General features: G+C 38.8%; 1 protein-coding gene across 1 annotated transcript in view; it reads left to right on the forward strand.

Moving 5' to 3' along the window:
• Window positions 1–1135: 1135 nt before the first annotated feature.
• LOC127445361 (kelch-like protein 5) overlaps window positions 1136–21467 on the forward strand; it is a 73520-nt gene continuing 53188 nt past the window's right edge. Inside the window, exons 1-4 of the mRNA XM_051705393.1 lie at window positions 1136–1221; window positions 1352–1469; window positions 11723–12472; window positions 20893–21075. Of these exons, the coding sequence (XP_051561353.1) occupies window positions 11931–12472; window positions 20893–21075 (725 nt within the window). The 5' untranslated portion in view covers window positions 1136–1221; window positions 1352–1469; window positions 11723–11930. The remainder of the gene's footprint in view (window positions 1222–1351; window positions 1470–11722; window positions 12473–20892; window positions 21076–21467) is intronic.

Genomic DNA, 21467 nt, shown 5'->3' on the forward strand with positions numbered 1-21467 from the left:
CAGTCATTTAACAAATTTCACTCTTTTTTTGGGGAGAGAAAAAAAGAGGATAAGAGGCCACGACTGGGCTTGCCTGTCCCTATCTTTTGGGCAGTCGACTTGTCCCCGAAAGACCGTTCGACGCTCATAACAGCGTTGGGGGAGGTTACGTGTCGGCCTGGTGCACTGGCTACGAGGCACACAATGGTCTGCCCGTCTCGCACCGCCAGTTCATGTAACACAGTTCAGCTAGTTGTGGCGTTTCATATAGGGACCCCTAGTGTCACTAAATCGACACAACATTGAGTGAGTGACAGATAGGGAATGTCCTGGTTACTTTCGTAACCTCCGTTCCCTGATGGAGGGAACGAGACGTTGTGTCCCTCCTGCCACAATGCTGGACTACCCGCTGAAATGGCCGAGCACAAAACCTGAATGAGTGGTTGCATACCAGCTCCTTTTATACCCGTATGTTCGGGGGAGTGGTATGCAAATACCACTCGCCAGTTCCCATTGGCCTTTTTTCAAAGACCAGAGGTGTTTCGGGCTCCCAAGTGTGACCCCTAGTGTCACTACATCGACACAACGTCTCGTTCCCTCCATCAGGGAACGGAGGTTACGAAAGTAACCAGAATGTTTTGCTTGTATATATCTTTACAAGTTTTATAGATCATTATATAGTGGTTTGTGTGTTAATTTGATAATTGGCATATTTCAGCAGATTGTGGACTGAAATGCAGATAAGGGACAGATGATAAAAGATGGCAAGGAGCTGTCTACACACACTGGCACCTGTCAGCGCAGATGGAGACTGAATGGCAGACTGAAAGAGAAAAGGACTTTCTTGGCATTAAAATCTTTCTTTTCTTGGCAGAGCTCTCTCTGTGCTAGTTGCAAAGGTCCAGGGGCGGAAAACTGGCTTTTCAGACACACAGATGGTCTAAGGCTCGGTCTATCCACACACAAAAAAGGAAGTTATTGGTACACCGTTGAGGTTTTGCCCCTCCTTTTCCTCTTCCACCACCCTTTCTTGCAGATCTTTTTGCCAGTAAATGTTAGTCAGCTAATCTTGTCATAGGTAGGGAATTGCAGAAGTGTGGGTTGTTTATTAGCCTAAATTAGCCTCTTACTGTCGTTTAGGCCAACTACACACCATTAAATTTTGAACAAGTGCAGACACTGCCACTAAAGTTTGCTGCATGTGAACATATGGGGAATAAACAGAGCATGAATATGCACAGGGTGAGCTTGTGAAGGCCTTGTCTTAGTCTTGAGATGACACTTTGACAGTATGTTGGCAGTTTTTTTTTTTTTTACTACACACTGTACCATATTTAATGTATAAATTTTTGCCTTCCTCTTTTCCCTCCAGAGAGACTAGAGAGGTCCCACTTAAGCTGTCTTCATCCATCCATTACTCTATCAGTTCATCCTGAGCATTGGCAACATACACATGCTGTCTTCTTGTCTTGGACACACACTATAAGCAGGTACATTAAAAGACATGCATACAGTGGAAGAGAATATATCTGTTCAAAAACCTAGTGAGCTGCCTCACTACCTATTGCCTATTAAGGCAGCTGTCTTCTTAAAGGGATAGTTCACCCAAAAATGAAAATTCTCTCATCATTTCTTTACCCTCATGCCATCCCAGATGTGTATGACTTTCTTTCTTCAGCAGAACACAAACAAAGATTTTTAGAAGAATATCTCAGCTCTGTAGGTCCATACAATGTAAGTGAATGATGACCAGAACTTTGAAGCTCCAAATAGGACATAAAGGCAGCATAAAAGTAATCCATTATTCTGCAGTGGTTAAATCCATGTCTTCAGAAGCAATATGATAGGTGTGGGTGAGAAACAGATCAATATTTAAGTCCTTTTTGACTAAAAATCTCAACTTTCACTTTTAGAATGTGAAAGTGGAGATTTATAGGAAAAAAAGGATTTAAACATTGATTTGTTTGTCACCCACACTTGTAACAATTTAATATTTGTTAAAGGATTGAATAAAATCGAAGTTTATTTATTATAATAATAAAAATAAAAAAAATCTCGACTCCAATACAGTTTGATGCTAGCATGTTGCTAAGTTAATACTGTGATATTCTAAAAAGTAGTGTCATCATTTAAAAAAAAAAAAACCTAGGGTATGGCGTTTTTCCCCTGGCCGTACCACATTGACACATCATAGTAACGTGACAATTAAAGCGCATTAAATATATATATAAATTTTGTTTTTTCAAAAACCTGTCACCATACTATAAGGATGCACAGACTTACAGCAATACGAATGCTTTGGCTATTTAAAATACGCTTTTTGAAAGCAGCTGTATGCAATTTCTGCCGCCCGATTCCATTAAACGGACATTATTTCCAAAAACCAGGTAAAGAAATGCACTACCCACAATCCTGAAGCAAGATCCAATGAGAGAAGTCGCAGAAAAAACAGAGCTTATAAGTCACCTCCCGCTACCAGAAATCATCGCTATTGATGGACCCCTCCTGCCGATGTCATGTTCAGATTTAAGTATTTTCGATTAATAATAATCTTTAATGAGCATCTTAATGAGGCATATATTTCCCCGATTTTGTCTGCATGCTAGGGAATGGCAACTGCCATGCTCTGCAGTATGCAAACACTGCTCACTAGGTTTCAGAACAGAGCAAATAGCTAGATTTTTAGTATTCTGCAGTTATAAAGGCTGACACACAAAGAGAGAGCAACAGAGAGATGAACTAATGGAAATCAAAGAGATGGATAGAGAAAGGAGGTTGGAGACATTGAAGGGCCAGAGAAATTGAACTACTAAGTCAGCACTTACCTGTCTCTCTCTCTCTCTCTTGCTCACTGTTACACACACACACACACACACACACACACACACACACACACACACACACACACACAAAAGGTTGTCAGTTGTGCTCAGTGTTGTAGTGGTGCATCAGTGTGTATGCAGGTCAGACCCAGACCAGTTCTCTTTCTCTCTCATTTTGTACCTCATGTGCATGTGTGTTTCCCTCATGGCCAGTAGAAGAGGCGAAACCTGGATGATATGTTTATTTACAGTGTGGAGCTGCAGCACTATTTATGATCCTTAAACAATAAGCCTTCAGGAGACTCATAAAGGAAAAGTGTGTGTGTGTGTGTGTGACTTGACTCAAGTGCAGCCAGACCAGGGACAGGGAAATGTATTTATTTGTTTTTGTTCAAGGGAGTGATTTTGAGAAATCAATAATTCAGGATGTATTTTAGGATCTCTTGCAGACGCTCCAGGTCTTTAAGGTCTAGAGTGGTTTAGAACTTGCTTATTTATTTCATTCTTAAGACCTCTCAGTTTATCTCCACTCTGATGAAATGTAAACTGTGCAGACGTCTTCTGATCTTCAACATCTATCTCTGGTGTCTGAGTGTGTATGTGTGCGTGTCCAACTCTGCTCCTGTTGTCAATACCATAAAACATAATCAATGAAATCTTTGTTTCTCATCAAGTACAAATCTCTCTTCTAGGAAACATATATGGCTAGCAAGCATGCGCGCGCGCACACACACACACACACACTTACTTGTACACTCAAACACTCATGTTTACAAACTGTGGTACAGTAATGGTATCAGATGATTATGCCATGTTGTTTTAATATATACCATGGCACTGAATTAAGACAGAGTTTCACATACCATAGTATTTACTCAGACTAGAATCATGAATACCAAGAATATCATGGTGTTACCATGGCACATGTCCAAAAACATGACATTACTATGGTGCCATGTCTGAATCACCATATTCCATGTACCACGGTTTTTTATTTCAAGGTAGAATCCCGTGAATATCAAGAATACCATGGTATTACTATGGTACGTGTCCAAAAACCATGGTATTACATTAGTTCATGTCCAAAAAACAAAATATTATCATGGTGTCATGTCTGAATTACCATATTCCACGTACCATGGCATTTACTCCAATATAAAATACCATGAATATCAAGAACACCATGGTATTACTATGGTACATGTCCAAAAACTATAGAATTACCATAGTACATCTCCACTAGTGATGGGGAGTTCGGATCATTTTCCTGACTTGAATCTTTGAGTCTTGTTCAGCAAAATGAACGAATCTTTATTCAAGTCATTTCGTTCATTTCGTTCATTTGAGCAGAATTAAATTAAAATGTTACATTTTCAATAGCCAAATCCCCCCAACACGTCTACTTACGCAAACTTTGATTATAGTCCCAATAAGGAAAAATTGATAATGCAGTCAAGCACAAATTATGAGAAACAGAAAGATTAGTTCACCTCTGGAATCTTCTTGTCCGAGTCGTTCGTTCTTTTGTCACTGCATAGCGTATTCGGCTGTCACGTGACAAAAGAACGAACGACTCGGACCAAAAGACTCAAGAGTTGAACTAATCATTTCTGTGTCCTGTAAAGCGCCTATGCAGTTTTCACGTAATAAACGAACGGAGGTTGCACAATGCACATGCGCGGCCAACACAAAATGAATGAATCACTCTCTGAGACTACTCGTTCTTCTGACTCACATAAAAGATTCATGAACGTCCCATCACTAAACTCCACACACACACACACAAAAATATTATCTGAATTATATCTGAATTACCATATGCCTTATACCGTTGGTATGTACTCCAATGTAGAACACCACAAATACCAAGAATTTTATGGTATTACCGTAGTACATGTTCAAAAAACCTGGTATTACCATATGTATAAATTACCATATTTCCTGAACCATGGTATTTACACAAATTAGAATACCAAGAATGGCGTGGTATTATCATGGTACATGTCCAAAAATCATGGTATATTACAATGATGCCATTTCAAAATTGCCAAATTCATGTAATCTGGTACTCTGGCAAAGCTCCTAGATCATATCTGATTTTCCACAACTCATGTTGTCTGGAATTCTTTGTATACTGAATATTCTTGGACAGATATTTTATCAATGCTTGTCCAAAAACACTTTAAACTGCAGTACAGCCCATTGAAGAGACTGTAAGTCTATCCCTCACAGCCTTGTTGCCATTCCCATTTAAAAATCAAAGATGGCGCTAGTGTGAATAAGGGTTATGGTACATGTCCTAAAACTATAGTATTACCATAGTGCATGTCCACACAAAAACAATATATTACCATGGTACTATGTCTGAATTACCATATTCTATGTACCATAGTATTTACTTCAAGGTAGAACACTATGAATACTAAAGACATTCAAAGTACCAGTCCAGAAACCATGGTACCATGGTAATTCCATGTTTTTTATTTATTTATTTTTTTTATTTTTTTTTTTAGTGTTAATTAGTGTAACGGGGTAAGGGATGGCCAAGGAGGAGGCGAGAACCGGCTGAACAGTCAGCGTAAGTTTTAATATCATAAATGAACCTAAATCATTGTAAACACAAACACATAGACACACACACACACACACACAGTGGCTGCATGTGGCTCTCTCTCTCTCGAACTGGCGTCTTAGGCTCCTCTGTATCCCCCTCCCGGCTGATTAGCCCGATTCAGGGCCGGGCGTGTATCCTCACGGCCTGGCCCCGCCCTCCTCCTGGTCACCATTAGACATGCACATGCACAATTCTAGTTTTTCCTTAAATATATGTCTTGTGCTTGAGTTGCTGTATAACACACATCCTGAGGAATTTCAGGATCTTTTATGCATGAAGAAAACGAGTGGGATATTCTTTCCGGAGGTGGTCTGCCAGCCGGATATGTCCAGTCTTTTAACCTTGAGCCTGCAGTTTTTTATTTCAGGAGGAAATTCTTGCTTCTTTTTTTTTCTTTAAATCCATTACTCCATCTATTCCGTCCGTCTCCACTGATATCTAAACCCTGCTGGCTTGCCCCGTATCACCTCTATCTGCATCCAATTCCCGCACTGTTCATGTTCAGCCTGAGACAAAGAGAGAGAAATGGGTGGATAGACTTATGAGAATCAGTGTAAGCATGGATGAGCAGAGGGTGAATATGTCATTGCTATGTGCAAAATGAGCCTGCTGATATTTTGGCTGATGAGTTTGGAGGGAATGGATTGTGTGTGTATGTGTGTGCGTGTGTGTAAGGCCAGATCTGTCTAATAATTTCAGCCAGTGGCAGTAGAGAAAACAGGAATGCAGCAGAGCAGTAAGAATGCTTTTTGGAAACAGACATACTCTGAATAGTAAGATGTTTGTGTGGCTGTTTGAAATGCAAAATGTGTACACAGCACACTTGATCGTCATGCTGCATGTATTGTGTTTTATGACAATTAAAATCCATTATTTAGGGTAAATGTGTGATGTCAGATGTGTGTGTGTAGTTTAATTCTCTTGTCTAGAAATGCAAACACATTTCCTCCCACTTCAGTTGCAGGCATAAATCAAAGCAATGAGACATCTAACCTCTCAGCCCAATTTCGCTTTTGGTTTCTGGAATGAGATTACATGGTATGTCAGAGTGTAAGTAGGTGTTATTTGTGTGTGTGTGTGTGTGTGTGTGTGTGTGTTAGTAAATGTGTAGAAATGATGGATGTAGCCTACCAGACATTGAGGAAATCTGTTTCTGTTTCAATTTGTTGGGTGAACTACTCCTTTAGCTATTCTAAAACAGATTTTTAGAAGAATATTTCAGCTCTGTTGATCCTCATAATGCAAGTGAATGGTGACCAAAACTTTAAAGCTCCAAAAGGAGATAAAGGCAGCATAAAAGTAATCTTCTGAAGTGATCCAGTTGGTTTTGGGTGAGAACAGACAAAAATGTAACTCCTTTTTCACTGTACATCTCGCTATTGCAGTCTCTAGGCACGATCATGATTTCAAGCTCCATAAAAGTGAAACTCACTGTAGAAGCGGACAGTTTACACAAAGGGCGGTTATAACGCAATGTTGCGAATGCAGTGCATACTTGTATTGAATTGCAGTCAGAGACTTTTCAGAATGCAGCAGTGCATGAAATTAAGCTTGCGTAGAGTACGTTTCAGACTTATGCTATCCATTTTCTTTCCAACATAGTAAGGAAAGCTGGATCCAGAAAAAACTCTTATATAGTGCTTTTGTGTGTGTTTACTGCCCACATCTCACCTGTGGATGTTGCATGCATGCATGTTTGTCCTCACTACTGTAATGCATCTTTTTACACCGCCTATTTTAAGAAATGCTGAGTCATGCAACACTTTAATTAGTCTGCTCAGAGTCTCCTCCATGTACCCGCTTGTGTGATATATAGTATTTGCTGAGCAGTTTTGATTTAAATGCAGGAAAGATGAATGATGAAATTAACATTTGAGGGAAGGACAGAGAGGGAACGTTGAGAAAATAAGTTGGGCCCATAAAGAATAAATTGCTTAATCATCCTTCCCATCATTCCATGATTCTACCTGCAGTCACATTACACATAAAACTTTGTGACAGTGGGGTGTCTGTATGGGTGTGGGTGTGTGTATATAAGACAGCACATATAGAGGTTAGCACCCCTGTCAGACTTGCTTCCTCCAGATCTGAATCAGTGTGAAATAAAGCTTTGACCATCACAGGGTCACCACTGGTTACTGCATCACTACTGATCTCAGACCTGTGCTTTCTATCACTGCAGTCTCCGTTGCTGTCAGAGAACCAAGCACTCTGGGACCACTTTAAATTCCTCCTTGTATTAAACTCATCCCACTTACACAATTGCCACAAATGTATTTCTTTAAAGGAATAGCTCACACAAACATGACAATTCTGTCAACATTTACTCACCCTCGTGTGGTTGTAAAAAACACTCCAAGTTTGAATATTCGCAAGTGTGAAAAGGGGGAAGACTATCAGTGAATAAAGACTTTAATTTTCCTTCGTGGGGCGATTAAAGCCTAGTTTCGCATGTGTGTCGCGAGTGATGCGTTGATGTGTACAAGTCAACCAGACTTCCTTTGATATGCCCCCTCCAGAGACAGCATAGCGCATCATTTGGGAAAGTCAATCCGCTTTCCTCTGTCACACCGCAGACCTAAAAACGTATGTGACCCATTTTAATTCTACTGAGAATTTAGAGAATGTAGAATTCAGCTCATTTGAATTCGACTGAGAATGTTTCACTTCAAAGTGCTATGGGGTAATGCAAACATTTCAAACATTGCTCCTGTATTTATTCAGAATATTATAAACAAGCCTTATAGAAATAAAGTTTTATTTAAGTTAGTTTGGTTTGATTTCCCACACCACCTTGAAGTTTCCAGATGCTTACACTGTAAAATCAAATTAGTTGACCTTACTTAGATTTTTTGAATGCAAATGGTTTGCATGCTTTTTCCAAGTAAACCTACTAATTCGGCTAAAGTAAAGTGAACTTAATTATTTAAGTAAAGTAAACTTACTCATCTGTGATCAAAGTATCATTGTTTTTATTTAATTATTTAAATTGAGCTATAGCTTATCTTATACAGTAAGGGAAAATTATGATTGGAATCTAGGCTGACCAGCTTGCACATTGGATTCTCCTCAATACTTCTTAGTGCACATAAATCTGTACTTTTGTAAAGTAAAATTGAGAAGAAAAGAAAACTTAAATTGCACAGGCTCCAAGTTCAATAGAGGGCACACTAATCACTCTAATGGTGACTTCACAAAAATCACAACCGTCAACCAGCTACAACAAATCAACAAAAATTAAAACAATTAATTTTTTAATAACAATTATACATACATAATTTATTCAAGTGCAAGGGCTTATGGGTATTCCACACAGTTTTGTACTTGATAATTTTCAGTTCATAGTACTGGAAGCCAAAATTTAAACAATGTGTATATTTGAGTAATGATTCCAAAATGTGACATTTCAAGTACTGTTTAATTAGGAACACTTAATATTTTTTTTTATTAATGACAACTTTAGGGTTTAGAGAGTAACGGTGACTTAATTAAAACTAGTAAGAATAGTAAAAAGTTAAGCTTGAGTAAACAACTCATATATCCAATGTAAACATGAAATGCTTGTAATTTCATGAATGTTCTCGTAAACTATGTAATTATGTTACATTTGAATTAATTGCAATTAATAAACCCACTTTTCACACATAGATGACCATGTACGTCAGCCACCCCCGAAGACTATTTTTGACCCAGGAAACCCTGATATGGATTACATTTATAGTGCTTTTTGGTCCTTTTTGGAGCTAGAAGGCCCCTTGTCACTATATGTTTTCAATGTATAGAAAAGAGCAGCATGAATATTTTTCAAAACATCTCCTGTTGTGTTCCACATAAGAAAGACATACGGGTTAGAATGATATGAGGGTGAGTAAATAATGGGGGGAATGATTCCTTTACCCTGCAGATCTTTCAAAGAAAGTGTTTATTTCAGGCAAAAGCTATATTTGGGAAGCAATATGTGTAAGATGCACTAAAATCTGCCTCCTTTGCAGTACATGGTTTGTATTTGGTCAGCCCAATGAGAATTATTCAGCTCGGAAGCCGTGATTTTCTGGGACAGAATGATAAAATGAAAGAATCCTGGCCCCCGCTCCACCAGTTTACTGATGTTTTGCTTGTTAGTGGCACTCTGGGCACATGGGCCTGGCTTTGTTTATTTTATGTGCCCTTAAAGCCAACATCTGTGAATAGTGTTACAAAAGCAGTCAGAAATTTCAGCTCTCTGTTGTGGTTTACGTGGCCTGAATTGAGCCCAAAATTTGGGCTGATCCTACTGGGAATGATTTATCCTCTCTGTCTTTCTTTGGCTCTCATACTTTCCCTTTCTCTCTCTCTCTCACACACACACACACTGACCAGATTGCAATGGATGGCTGGCGTCACATTCATTCTTGGACAGAACGTAAATTAAAGACAGGTTTATGGCCAGGGGAACACTTAGGCTATAGAACCAAAACCCCTCCCTTGCTTCCTCTGTTTACTTTCTCTCTTTCCAGTATTGTGTAAAAGGCAGTGTATAGAGGAGTAGTACAGTTTTTTTTTTTTTTTTTTTTGGTTTTTGTGGCAGATTAAAGTCTACTTTTGCATGATCATTTTTAAGATACACTAAAGTCTTTATAAAATCCTCTCAATCTCACAATATCACACTTGACACTGCAGTTTCTCTTTCTCATTTTTTTTTCTCTCACATTCTACTGCCTTTATGTTTTCCCTCTCATTCAGATCGCATTTCTACCGTATTTCCCGTGGAAGTGTACTGTTGTGGTATTGACAAATGTGTGTGCAAGGGGTATTGAGCTTTAATGTGTGATATTGATTATGCAGAGTGGTTGTCTGGTTTGTGTTTCCATTGACTAAGTGAGCTCTAAGTGGAAAGGTCACAGAATCAACAACTGCTAAATGTGAGGTATGTGCTTAAAAAGAGGGAAAATCTGGAGGTGGAAAATAAAGGCTATCTACAGTACACTGAGGGGTGACGATGGGTGATGTCAAGCAATGCTATTCAGTTTTATGGGTTTACCTGACCAACAAATGTGTGGGTGGGTAGGTGGGTGGATGGATGTAGGCTTAAATGTTTATTTCCTGTTTATTTCCTCTGGAACTATTTTTCTATAAATAACTGCACCTCATTATAGATTTGTTTTCAGTGACCAATAAACTATGCACAATCTCTCCCTTTCTACAGATGACAAGGTATTGCTGTATTTGAACCGCATTGAGTCATGGACAAGGAATAACAGGAATAAACAATTGTCTGCACCATTATCATAATAGTTTCTACATAACATTTTTGGTACACACATACACCGATTAGCCACAACATTAAAACAACCTGTCTAATATTGTGTAGGTCCCCCTCATGCCGCCAAAACAACGCCAACCCACATCTCAGAATAGCATTCTGAGATTATATTCTTCTCACCACAATTGTACAGAGTGGTTATCTGAGTTACTGTAGACTTTGTCAGTTCGAACCAGTCTGGCCATTCTCTGTTGACCTGTCTCATCAACAAGGTGTTTCCGTCCGCAGAACTGCCACTCACTGGATGTTTTTTGTTTTTGGCACCATTTGGAGTAAATTCCAGAGACTGTTGTGTGTGAAAATCCCAGGAGATCAGCAGCTACAGAACTACTCAAACCAGCCGTTTGGCACCAACAATCATCCATGTGATTATCTAATCAGCCAATCGTGTGGCAGCAGTGAAGTGCATAAAATCATGCAGATATGGGTCAGGAGCTTCAGTTAATGTTCACATCAACCATCAGAATGGGGAAAAAATGTGATCTCAGTGATTTGGACCGTGGCATGATTGTTGGTGCCAGATGGGCTGGTTTGAGTATTTCTGTAACTGCTGATCTCCTGGGATTTTCACGCACAACAGTCTCTAGAATGTACTCCAAATGGTGCCAAAAACAAAAAACATCCAGTGAGCGGCAGTTCTGAGGATGGAAACGTCTTGTTGATGAGAGAGGTCAACAGAGAATGGCCAGGCTATTTTGAACTGACAAAGTCTATGGTAACTCAGATAACTGCTCTGTACAATTGTGGTGAGAAGAATATAATCTCAGAATACTATTCTGAGATGCGGGTTGGCGCTGTTTTGGTGGCAGGAGGGGGACCTATACAATATTAGGCAGGTGGTTTTAATGTTGTGGCTGATCGGTGTAATTTTCTGATTATCCTGATTTGTGTTAAGACACATTGTTTATGAATGTGACAAGCGTTCATTAAATTGCTATTTGGTTGATACTGTAGGTGTAAGCCTGAATATTTCTCTTTCTTTCTTTCTTTCTTTCTTTCTTTCAGATCTCTCAATTCTATTCATGTACGAATGTCATCAGAGAGAGAGAGAGAGAGAGAGAGAGAGAGAGAGGTGTAATTCCCTTTCTCCCTCCGTGCTTTTATTATACTCGTTGTCTCCGCCAGAAGTGCTCCGTGTTCCGTTACCAAGATAATCACGGATCACGAGGCTCGTCGTTCCGTCCCCGCGTCTCCCGTTACCGGAGTCTCGGGAATGTCGAATCCCAGGAAAGACTTTGACGTTAAGCAGATCTTGCGCATCCGCTGGCGATGGTTTGGCCACCCCACATCTCCTCCTCCCGTTAACCAGCCTTCGGGAGATCTTTTCAGCAGCAGCATCCGTGGCACCGGGGGCTCCTCATCCTCCGGCGTGGATCAGCCCTCCCTTGGCGGCTGCAGCAGCTCAAACGCCGCCGCCGGTACCAGCTCGAATAACGGCAACTCTTCCTCCAACATATACAACAACCGAAAGTTTGGGGATTCGGGTCCGAACGGCGGACAGTCGGAGGTGGTGGTAGTGGGCGCCTCCGCGTGTCCTCGGTCCATGAGCCAGCAGGAGTGCCGGAGCCCCCCGCCTGTGCCTTGGGTCTTCCCTGCCCACTCGCGCTCCAGCGAGAGCCTGGAGCCGCTCCAGCAACAGCAGCAGCAACAGCAACAACAGCAGCCGCAACAGTCCACGCGTGTATCAGACGCTCCTGGCCCTGGAGACGAGGAGAACAACAACCACAACGTGGAGTCTGACTCGAGCTCCTGCAGGTATGGGAAAGCATAACTACTGGTCTGGCAACAGTGGTGCTCAGCATGGCGCTTGTACTGAACTGGTGCCACTTCACACCAGATGCATTGCCAGCTGTTCTCCATTATGATGAAAACAAAATAAAAATAACGAGCTATTTAAACGAGACCCTTGCTTTATGTTGTATTCGTTGCGCTGCGTGCGTCTACCTTTTTTAGAACGCGTTCCTTAGTAGCCTATTGTGTGTCTGTATTTTTCTTAACACCTAATGTATTAAAATGCAATTTTCTGCTATTTAGGAGTTGTTTTATATCGTGTATTTGCGGAATTTCTTAATAAAAGAGTCTATATAATCTGTGCCTGATATCGTTTGTGATGTTTTAATTGATAATGGAGATTTAGGAGATTGATTCTCTCCACCTTTAGGCTAATATCAAGTTTTTTTTTTGTGCATGACTCTCAGATTACATGTAATTTAAGCCTACTTAAAGTGAGAGTTTAAAGCATTTTAACAGCAGTTTTAGAGAATTGCAATATATACTGATATATATATATATATATATATATATATATATATATATATATATATATATATATATATATATATGAAAAAAATAATGCATAATTCACTATTTAGTTGACACCAGCAGTCATAGACAGTGTTGGGTAGGTTACTCAAAATCAATTAGTTACCCACTACAAATTACTATTTACTTCTCTAAAATGGTAAAATATACTTGGGAAAAGTAATCATATTACTAATTACTTTACTTTTCATAGAAAAGTTGTTTTTCTGCTCATCAAGTAAAAAGTGTACATTTCCTCCTTATGTATTGTTGAACAGCCTTTAGCTGTCACAGAAACACAAGCAGACATACTGTACATATGAACGTATGAATTTAAATGTATTAAACATAAATTATTTAAAACATTTGTGTAACCCAAGTAATGTTGACTATACTTTAATTGAAAGTCAATAACTGTAAACTGATTACAAGAATTTAAAATGTAACGTGTTACAATTCTTTCAACTTAAAAGTAATTAGATTTCAGTAACTAATTACTTTGTAATCTGATTACACCCAAAACTGGTCATACATTTTATTATGGCTCTTTCTCAGCTGCTTTAAATCACTTTTATGACACGTGGGGAGTGACTTTACTTAAGTGTGACAGAAAGATTTAAATTCATGTTCCTTTTGTTGCATCATAATGGCACGTAAAGATGTTATTTGTCTTGCCTTTGATGTAGTAGCGCTCTTATGCACAGTAGAGTGATTATAATGTAACGTCCGCTAGATGCGGGTGTCTCGTGGTGATGTATACATAAATTGTGTGTAATTGTCCTTCACATAAATTCAACGTGATGAAGAGATGGGAAGAGCTGTGAATTTTAAATGAGAGAGTTTGAAATAGAGGAGAGAAAAGGAAGAGAAAAACAATCCTTGGTTCTGTGTGAGGTGTTGCAGTATTACGCAGGATTGCAGAAAGTTACTGCACATCAAGTCACATTTGAATAGATTTAATAAGCTGTGTTTTTGTAATTGTAGCGTGTTAGTTTGCCACAGGACAGAAAAGACAGAAAAGTGTGTGCATGTGCAAGTGTGTCTGTCTCCTTGATTTGACACCCATTCAAGGTTTAATGATTCATTCTGTTTCCTACTTGATGCAGTTTTCCATTCACATGTGGCAACATAAATGTGTCTCCACAAAATGGTTGGTAATCCAATGTACTATATACATATAACGAGTTCACTTCTGTGATAATTGCAGCATTTGATGTGGCCATTAACAACTAAACAGACTTCCAAATTGGGCTTCCAAACTTCCATATGCTGATGTAGTTCCTTTTAGGAAGAGTAAAGTTTACATATGTGACTAGAACAAAGAGATGCATTTACATTTGTCTGATATATTGTATGCATCTCAGATTTCTATCCATCTCGAATGCATCTTAGAGGGCATTTACTTGCTAGCAAGTGTAAATTTCCCCTTGGTTTAGTAAAAAATAACATTAATGCATTGCACTTGGTTTGTGTGTGTGTGTGATTTGATTGTTGTGTGGAGTTCATACTCTGGTAATAATAATAAGTTTTATTTATATTGCGCCTTTCTAAATCACAAGCTTTACAGAATCAATCACAACAAGAAATGAATCAATGAAATGGTAGTAGCTTATGTATGGGTATGTTTTAGAGAGACAAGGTGTGTGTGTTTGTATGCTCATAAAAAGAGACAAGGATGTGGGTCTGTCAGTGTGGTGTAGCTCTTAAAGGCACTTAGTCACTCGTCACCTTGGAGACAGTAGATTGAACTTAATGCTTCTGCTCACCCAGTGCAGAACAGTTCTTACCAAAAGAGATAACCACACAAACACACCCACAAGAAACGGAATCTAAAAATCATGAGAATCTTTATCTGTAATGAAAAAGATGCCTTCTCGATTGGGTTAGCTGGTTAGGGAATGATATTTTGGACAGCTTGTCTTTAATTTCCCTCATGACAATCCTTCCTCCTCTTTTTTCACATTCTTTTTTTCTCCTTTCTTTTTTCTGCTCCATTTCTATGGTTTTCTTTGTGCGCAGCTCCTCTACATAAATGTGTCAATATATGTATGTGAGGTTATGTAAATCCATTTGTAGAATAAGATGCAGAGTCTTGTAAGATGCCGTTTGATATAAGTGTGTGCGTTTGCATAATTAATGTTCACCAGACTTTTCTAAAACACTAAATTGTTCTCTCTCCCCCTTCATCTGATATATTCACTCCTTCCCTTTCTGAATTGGCCTACAGAGGCTTAAATCAGATCCAGGCCTCAGAACCAGAATGGTGTCATAATCCCAGCTCAAATCCATTCTGAAACGACAGCGAATTTCAGAGGAGCTCATTAAAGCCGGAAACCACCTCTCTTCCCTTTAACCGTAACTCAAGTGATTAGACATGAATATGCATATTTTAACTTTTCATTTTGAAGACCTGAATGTCAGTGTTTTGACAGCTGGTTTAGAAAAGGGAGCATACTCATAAAGGATGGAAAGAAGGACAGAGATGGAGAGAGCAATAGTACAGCTGTCAGTCCTGTTTTAGAATGCTAAATACATTTTTTCAGTTTTCAGGACTCACAGATGAATTTTGAGAGTGAGTTTGGTTAGTCTGTGCTGTCCCCATCGGATTTGTGGACTTGGTGTGACTACATTTTGTGCTCTACACTTAGTTAAACATAAAAAAGCATTTAAAGGCGCAGTTGGTTAATTAACTTTTGACCGATAAACTCGATTAAACTTTTATTCAATTACGTTGTGTCAGTCATGATGAGACTTTCCGATGTTATACAAATCACCATTTTTTGTATTTACTTTAATCATTGTCACTATGGTATAGGGGTCGACTGATAGTGAATTTTGCCAATCCTGAGCAGGTGGTGCAAAAGGCAGATAACCGATTAAAACAGATAAAACCAATAAAATCCTCTAGTACCTGCCACAGAGGAACACAGAGGATTAAAAAGCAACTATCGGCACCTAAAACTGTTATATCTGTCTACCTGTTCTGTAGTAACGGACGTTATTCACGGCTATCACGAGAAAAAGGAGTTGGCAGTTATTTGTTCGAACAGACAGTATTTGAGCTGCTACTGTAAGCTGTTGTATTAACAGGGCAATTTGAAAGTCACACCCCATTAGTAAATGCGATTGTCAATCCCAAATAGCAATTGTTTGAACGTAGCCAGAAAGAACAGAGAAATATGACAGAAAATGAGGATATTCTGAGAAAAGCAAACTGAAGGAGTAAGTAAAAGAGTGCAAATATGAAGGGACGAGTGTCTGCTGGGGATGTTCAGGAACTGGCAGGTGTTTATCTGGCTTTTGGAGATAACTTGCTGCCTCTCTCCTGTGTGTGTATGTCTTTAGGTGTGTGTGATGTTTACTTAAGCAGGTTGTGTTTGGAGGATTGTGAATTTGCTTGTGTGCATGCTGTGTTTGAGAGAAACTCAAGTGTATGTGAGTGTGTCTCTTTAATGTTGACTCTTGTCTCTGTATTCATATGAAACAAAATCATTTTGGCACTGAAAAAAAAAAAAAAAAGCCAGAGGGTGGAAACCTGCTACCCAAATTAACAATAATACGTTTAAGAGAGGGAATCTCTATAGTGTCTCTCAGCAGCTGCACTCGTCCTCCTATCTTCCTCTACTACTTAAAAAAACAAATGAATGCAATAGTGAAATAGTTCACCCGAAAATAAAACTTCTGTCATCATTACTCACCCTGTGTTGTTCCATACCTGCATGGGCGTAGCAGCCATTTTATCTTACTGGAAAATGATACATTATATTTTAAGACTTTTAAAGCTGGCATGCAAAGAAATTGCAGCCGATCACCACATAAAATGACGGCTTTAAGACTTAATGATTTTCCGAGTCCCAAAGAATCGATTTCGAGTCAAGTCAAGTCCGAACTTGAGTACCCAAACTCTACAAAACAACTTTTGACATTAAGCAATTTCTCTTTTTCTCTCTGTCTTTATAAATCCTCATCTCTTTTTTGTTTCAGACCTGTACCTCATTTGATTTGTTCCGAAACAGGGGCTAAAATTGTAACAATGTTGCATTTTCTTCTTGGTTTGGTTCGCTTTTACAAGGCAACATTTCAAAACAAACCAAAACTGGGGGGCCTGGGTAGCTCAGTGGTAATAGACTCTGGCTACCACCCCTGGAGTTCGCTAGTTCGAGTGCTGAGTGACTCCAGCCAGGTCTCCTAAGCAACCAAATTGGCCTGGTTGCTAGGGAGGGTAGAGTCACATGGGGTAACTTCCTCATTATGGGGCGCATGGTGAGTTGAGCATGGATGCCACTGTGGATGGCATGAAGCCTCCGCTCGCACTATGTCTACATGGCAACGTGCTCAACAAGCCACGCGATAAGATGCACGGGTTGCACGGTCTCAGATGCGGAGGCAACTGAGATTCATCCTCCACCACCCGAATTGAGGTGAATCACTACATGACCACAAAAGCACATTGGGAATTCCAAATTGGGTGAAAAAGGGGACCCCCCCCCCCCCTAAAAAAAATAAAACTAAACAAAACTGTAATTAAAGTCACATGTCAGCAAACTGTCCCCTTATTTGTCACAATGTTTGTGCACTGTTCTGGGATTTAGTGCATACATTGAAATACCTGTTAAAAATACAGTATATACCTGTAAAAATGTGTCAGCTGTTGCAAATTTTCAAGTATTGTTTATGATATACTTACGGAAAGTGTCACCGCATGGTACAGAATGCGCGATCCAATCAGAGTTTGTGCTGCAAATAAACATTATCCGACATGGATGATATGAGTTGTAAAATTTACGCCATGGACTTTTTATCCGTCATTAGTTGCTTTTGCATTTTTTTCTGCATTGAAAAGTGCTTGTTACTGTTCTCACAGTCACAGAGCTCGCTCTCTCCTTCTCTCGTGTACGCGAGCACACACACAAACACAAACAGCAGAGTGGAGCCATGTAAAAATGTCTTTTTTTATCTTCAAAATGTTGCTGACGACATCCTGCAGTACCAGTGTTCTGCTACTATCTGAAAGAGAGAAGCGATCGTGCTAATATTACCTCAGGAATTATAAAACATGTCCTATTTTAAACATACAATTATATCTAATATAATCGCCTAAAGGTTATATCCACTAGTGGTCGGCCGATATATCGCTCAGGCCGATAAAACGTCCAATATTCGGAATTGTTTAATTATCTGCATCGGCCAATACATTTTCCTGTTTGGCCGATTTGTTTCTTGAGTGCGCTGAGAATCATCTGCTTGCATGTGAAGCAACTGAGGCGACCAGTCATGGTTCATTTTGTTGTTACATGCCATTGTGTTACTACAATAATAGACCGGTGTGCAACACAGTCTCATTTAAACTGTCCGCATATCAGAGCCACGGCAGATGTGTTTGAGCTCATAATGTTAAAGTACCTGCCTGTTTCATTCTCCCTCTCTCTCCTCAACAGTTCCCTGTAACATTTAACTGTCTTGTCTAATGATAAAAGGCAAATATAAATAAAACTAGTATCATATACGTCTGCAAATATGTGCATATCTCTTTTAAGCAGATGTAATAAACCAGCCTCACACAACTTCAGCAGATCCAGCATCCTGTGGAGCACTCATTAATTTACCTCTAAAGCACATATTCTAACAGCCTCTCCTCAGCAGTTCCCTGTAACTTTTAACTTTCTTTTCTAATGATAAAAGGCAATTATCAATAAAACTTCTATTATATACTATTTGCAAATATGCGCATATCTTGTTTAAACAGATGTAATAAACCAACCTCACACAACTTCAGCAGATCCAGCATCCCGTGGAGCGCTCATATCTTCCTCTGAAGTGCGTATTCTATCAGCCTCTCCTCAACAGTTCCCTGTAATTGTTAACTGTCTTGTCTAATGATAAAAAGGCAAATATCAATAAAACTAATATCATATATCATCTGCATATATGCACATAACTCGTTTAAACATATGTAATTCAGGAACCTCACAATAATCCAGCGTTTTCTTCCCGTCAAGCGCTCATCTAATTTGATCTATTTTAATAGTGCCACAGTGTTCTCCTTCTCCACAGCCTCACTTGCTGGATATTGTGATTAATTACAGCAAGCACTATTCATTTTCAAGGATCCTGGATGAGTCAGAAGCTCGGCAAATGTGATTGTAGACAGAATTTTGACTATAGAGATGTGTTCACAAAAGCACCATTAGGAGAGGCAGAGAGAAAGCGAGAGAAAAGATAAGTGTGAACATGGGAAATAGGCACTGGAAAGGCAATCTGTGGAGGAAGAGAGAAAGAGAGACAGAAATGACAGGAAGCGAGTGATAAAATGAGAGAGAGAGAGAGAGAGACAGCCGTTTGGGAGTAGCCTAAATTGCTTTGTGTATTTCACGGCCAGCTTCATCATCAAAGCTAATTACTAACAGCTCTCTAAAGCCCTCTATATTTATCCATCCATTGATCGTGCACATGTGTGTGTAATTGTGTGTGCGTAGCCCTAATTTTGCAAGGAAAGCTTATACCTGGGTTTGTATTTTTTTAAACATTCTTTTCTTTACACAAGAGTAAGGTTCCAGAAGAAAAAATCCCTTTTATTTCTACCATAGACAAAATGAATTTTGACAATGATGTATAAACCTTTCAAGACAGACCTATGAGCTCTGAGTCTGTTTAATAGCCTAATTACCAGTGAACTATGCTCCCCGCAATCCTGAAGTGGGATCCACCAATCAGAGAAGTCGCTGTTACAGTACCATGACAATGGAATTTGCTGCAAGAGAGCTCAGTAGCGACCACCCTCTCCTATGAAGCATTGTGAGTGACGTAATTGAAATGGTCACCCTTCACTCTCAAACTGTATATTTTTATCTGAATATTTTGCAATAAACTTTGAATATATTGTTTTTATACTTGTAATTATTCACAAAAGGCTTCATGGGATAAGAATTGATGTACACAGTCTTGTACCTTTGTTATTTTAATTCGATTTACTTATAGCCTATTTTCATGCTTCAATTACAAAAAGTAATGTTGCAATTCATCTTGGAGCTGGTTGGTTTGATTTGTGGCTCAAAAGTAGGGCTGGGTATTGATACAGATTTTTCAATTCCTACTCACAAGCTCTCAGTTAGAATCGATTTGATTAAATTCCAATTCATTTGGATATATTTCAGTTCCATTTTTCTTACATATGATAGAAATTCTCAGCTAATGCGGTTATTATTGTATACAGCGTATCTTCTAACTTGGTTAATGTTACGGGTAACACATTACAATATTGTTCCATTTGTTAACATTAGTAAACATCATTAGTTAACATGAACTAACAATGAACAATACTTAATAAACATTTATTAATCTTAGTTAATGTTAATCTCAACATAAATTAATACATTTTTTAAATCAAAAGTTGTATTTGTTAACATTAGTTAATGCACTATGAACTAACATGAACTAACAATGAATTTATATACTAACATTAACAAAGATTAGTTAATGCTTCAAATAATATATTGTTAATTGTTTGTTCATGATACCTAATGCATTAATTAATTTGAACAAATGGAACCTTATTGTAAAGTGTTAGTTTTTCATAATTTTGGGCACATTTTAGCTTTTTAAAAATGTACACCCTCCACGTAGGCCTAGTCCATCAATAAATATGATGTCTTGAAATTGCATTTATTATAGTCCATATATATTGTTACATGTTTGTCTTTTACATGCATAATTTGTACTATTTACAAAGTATTTATATTGATATTTGCAAATCAGAAAAAGTGCAATAATTGAAAAAGTGGGTGGTCACTTTTGCACTCTATTGTAATCACACAGGTTCTCATTTCAGTCATATTGACCCAGTTCAATTCAGATTTGTTAATTTGTGTTTTCAGGACATCAAACAGCAGTGTGACGTTGTCCTCATGTGTGTCGATGGAGCCGTGTGTGTCAGATGAACACTTCCAGGCACACAGTCATGCTGAACACACCTTCATACGCATGGAGACCTACTTGAGAACCAGGAAGCTCTGTGACGTCGTGCTTCTCGCCGGGGAACGCAGAATACCAGCACACAGGTAAAGAAAGCAGCAGTACACCCACATTTCAGAAGGTTCACACAAACAGGACTTAAAACAAACTGCCTTAACTTAACAGGGAGTGAGGTCTTTTTAACAGGCAGTTTGACCCATGCTCTTGGTTGCCGCGTATCTATTCACTTGTAAAAAGGTTTTTGCACACTACACATTTTTGTGTGCTACATAAAAAATGAGAGAAAAAAAAAAATAGTTTGACCAAATATACAGTATAATGGCCCCACTAAATATGGGGCCTTATACAGTATTTGGAAACTTCACATACAGTTTTTTGCATTAAAGGTAAAATGTAGTTATATTATAGTATAAGGCTATAAGGTTTATTAGGTTCATTATAAAATAATACATTGACATTTTTTTACACTTTCTGGTTG

The sequence above is a fragment of the Myxocyprinus asiaticus genome, chromosome 8 (assembly GCF_019703515.2).
Source record: "Myxocyprinus asiaticus isolate MX2 ecotype Aquarium Trade chromosome 8, UBuf_Myxa_2, whole genome shotgun sequence".
In the NCBI taxonomy this organism is placed as follows: domain Eukaryota; kingdom Metazoa; phylum Chordata; class Actinopteri; order Cypriniformes; family Catostomidae; genus Myxocyprinus; species Myxocyprinus asiaticus.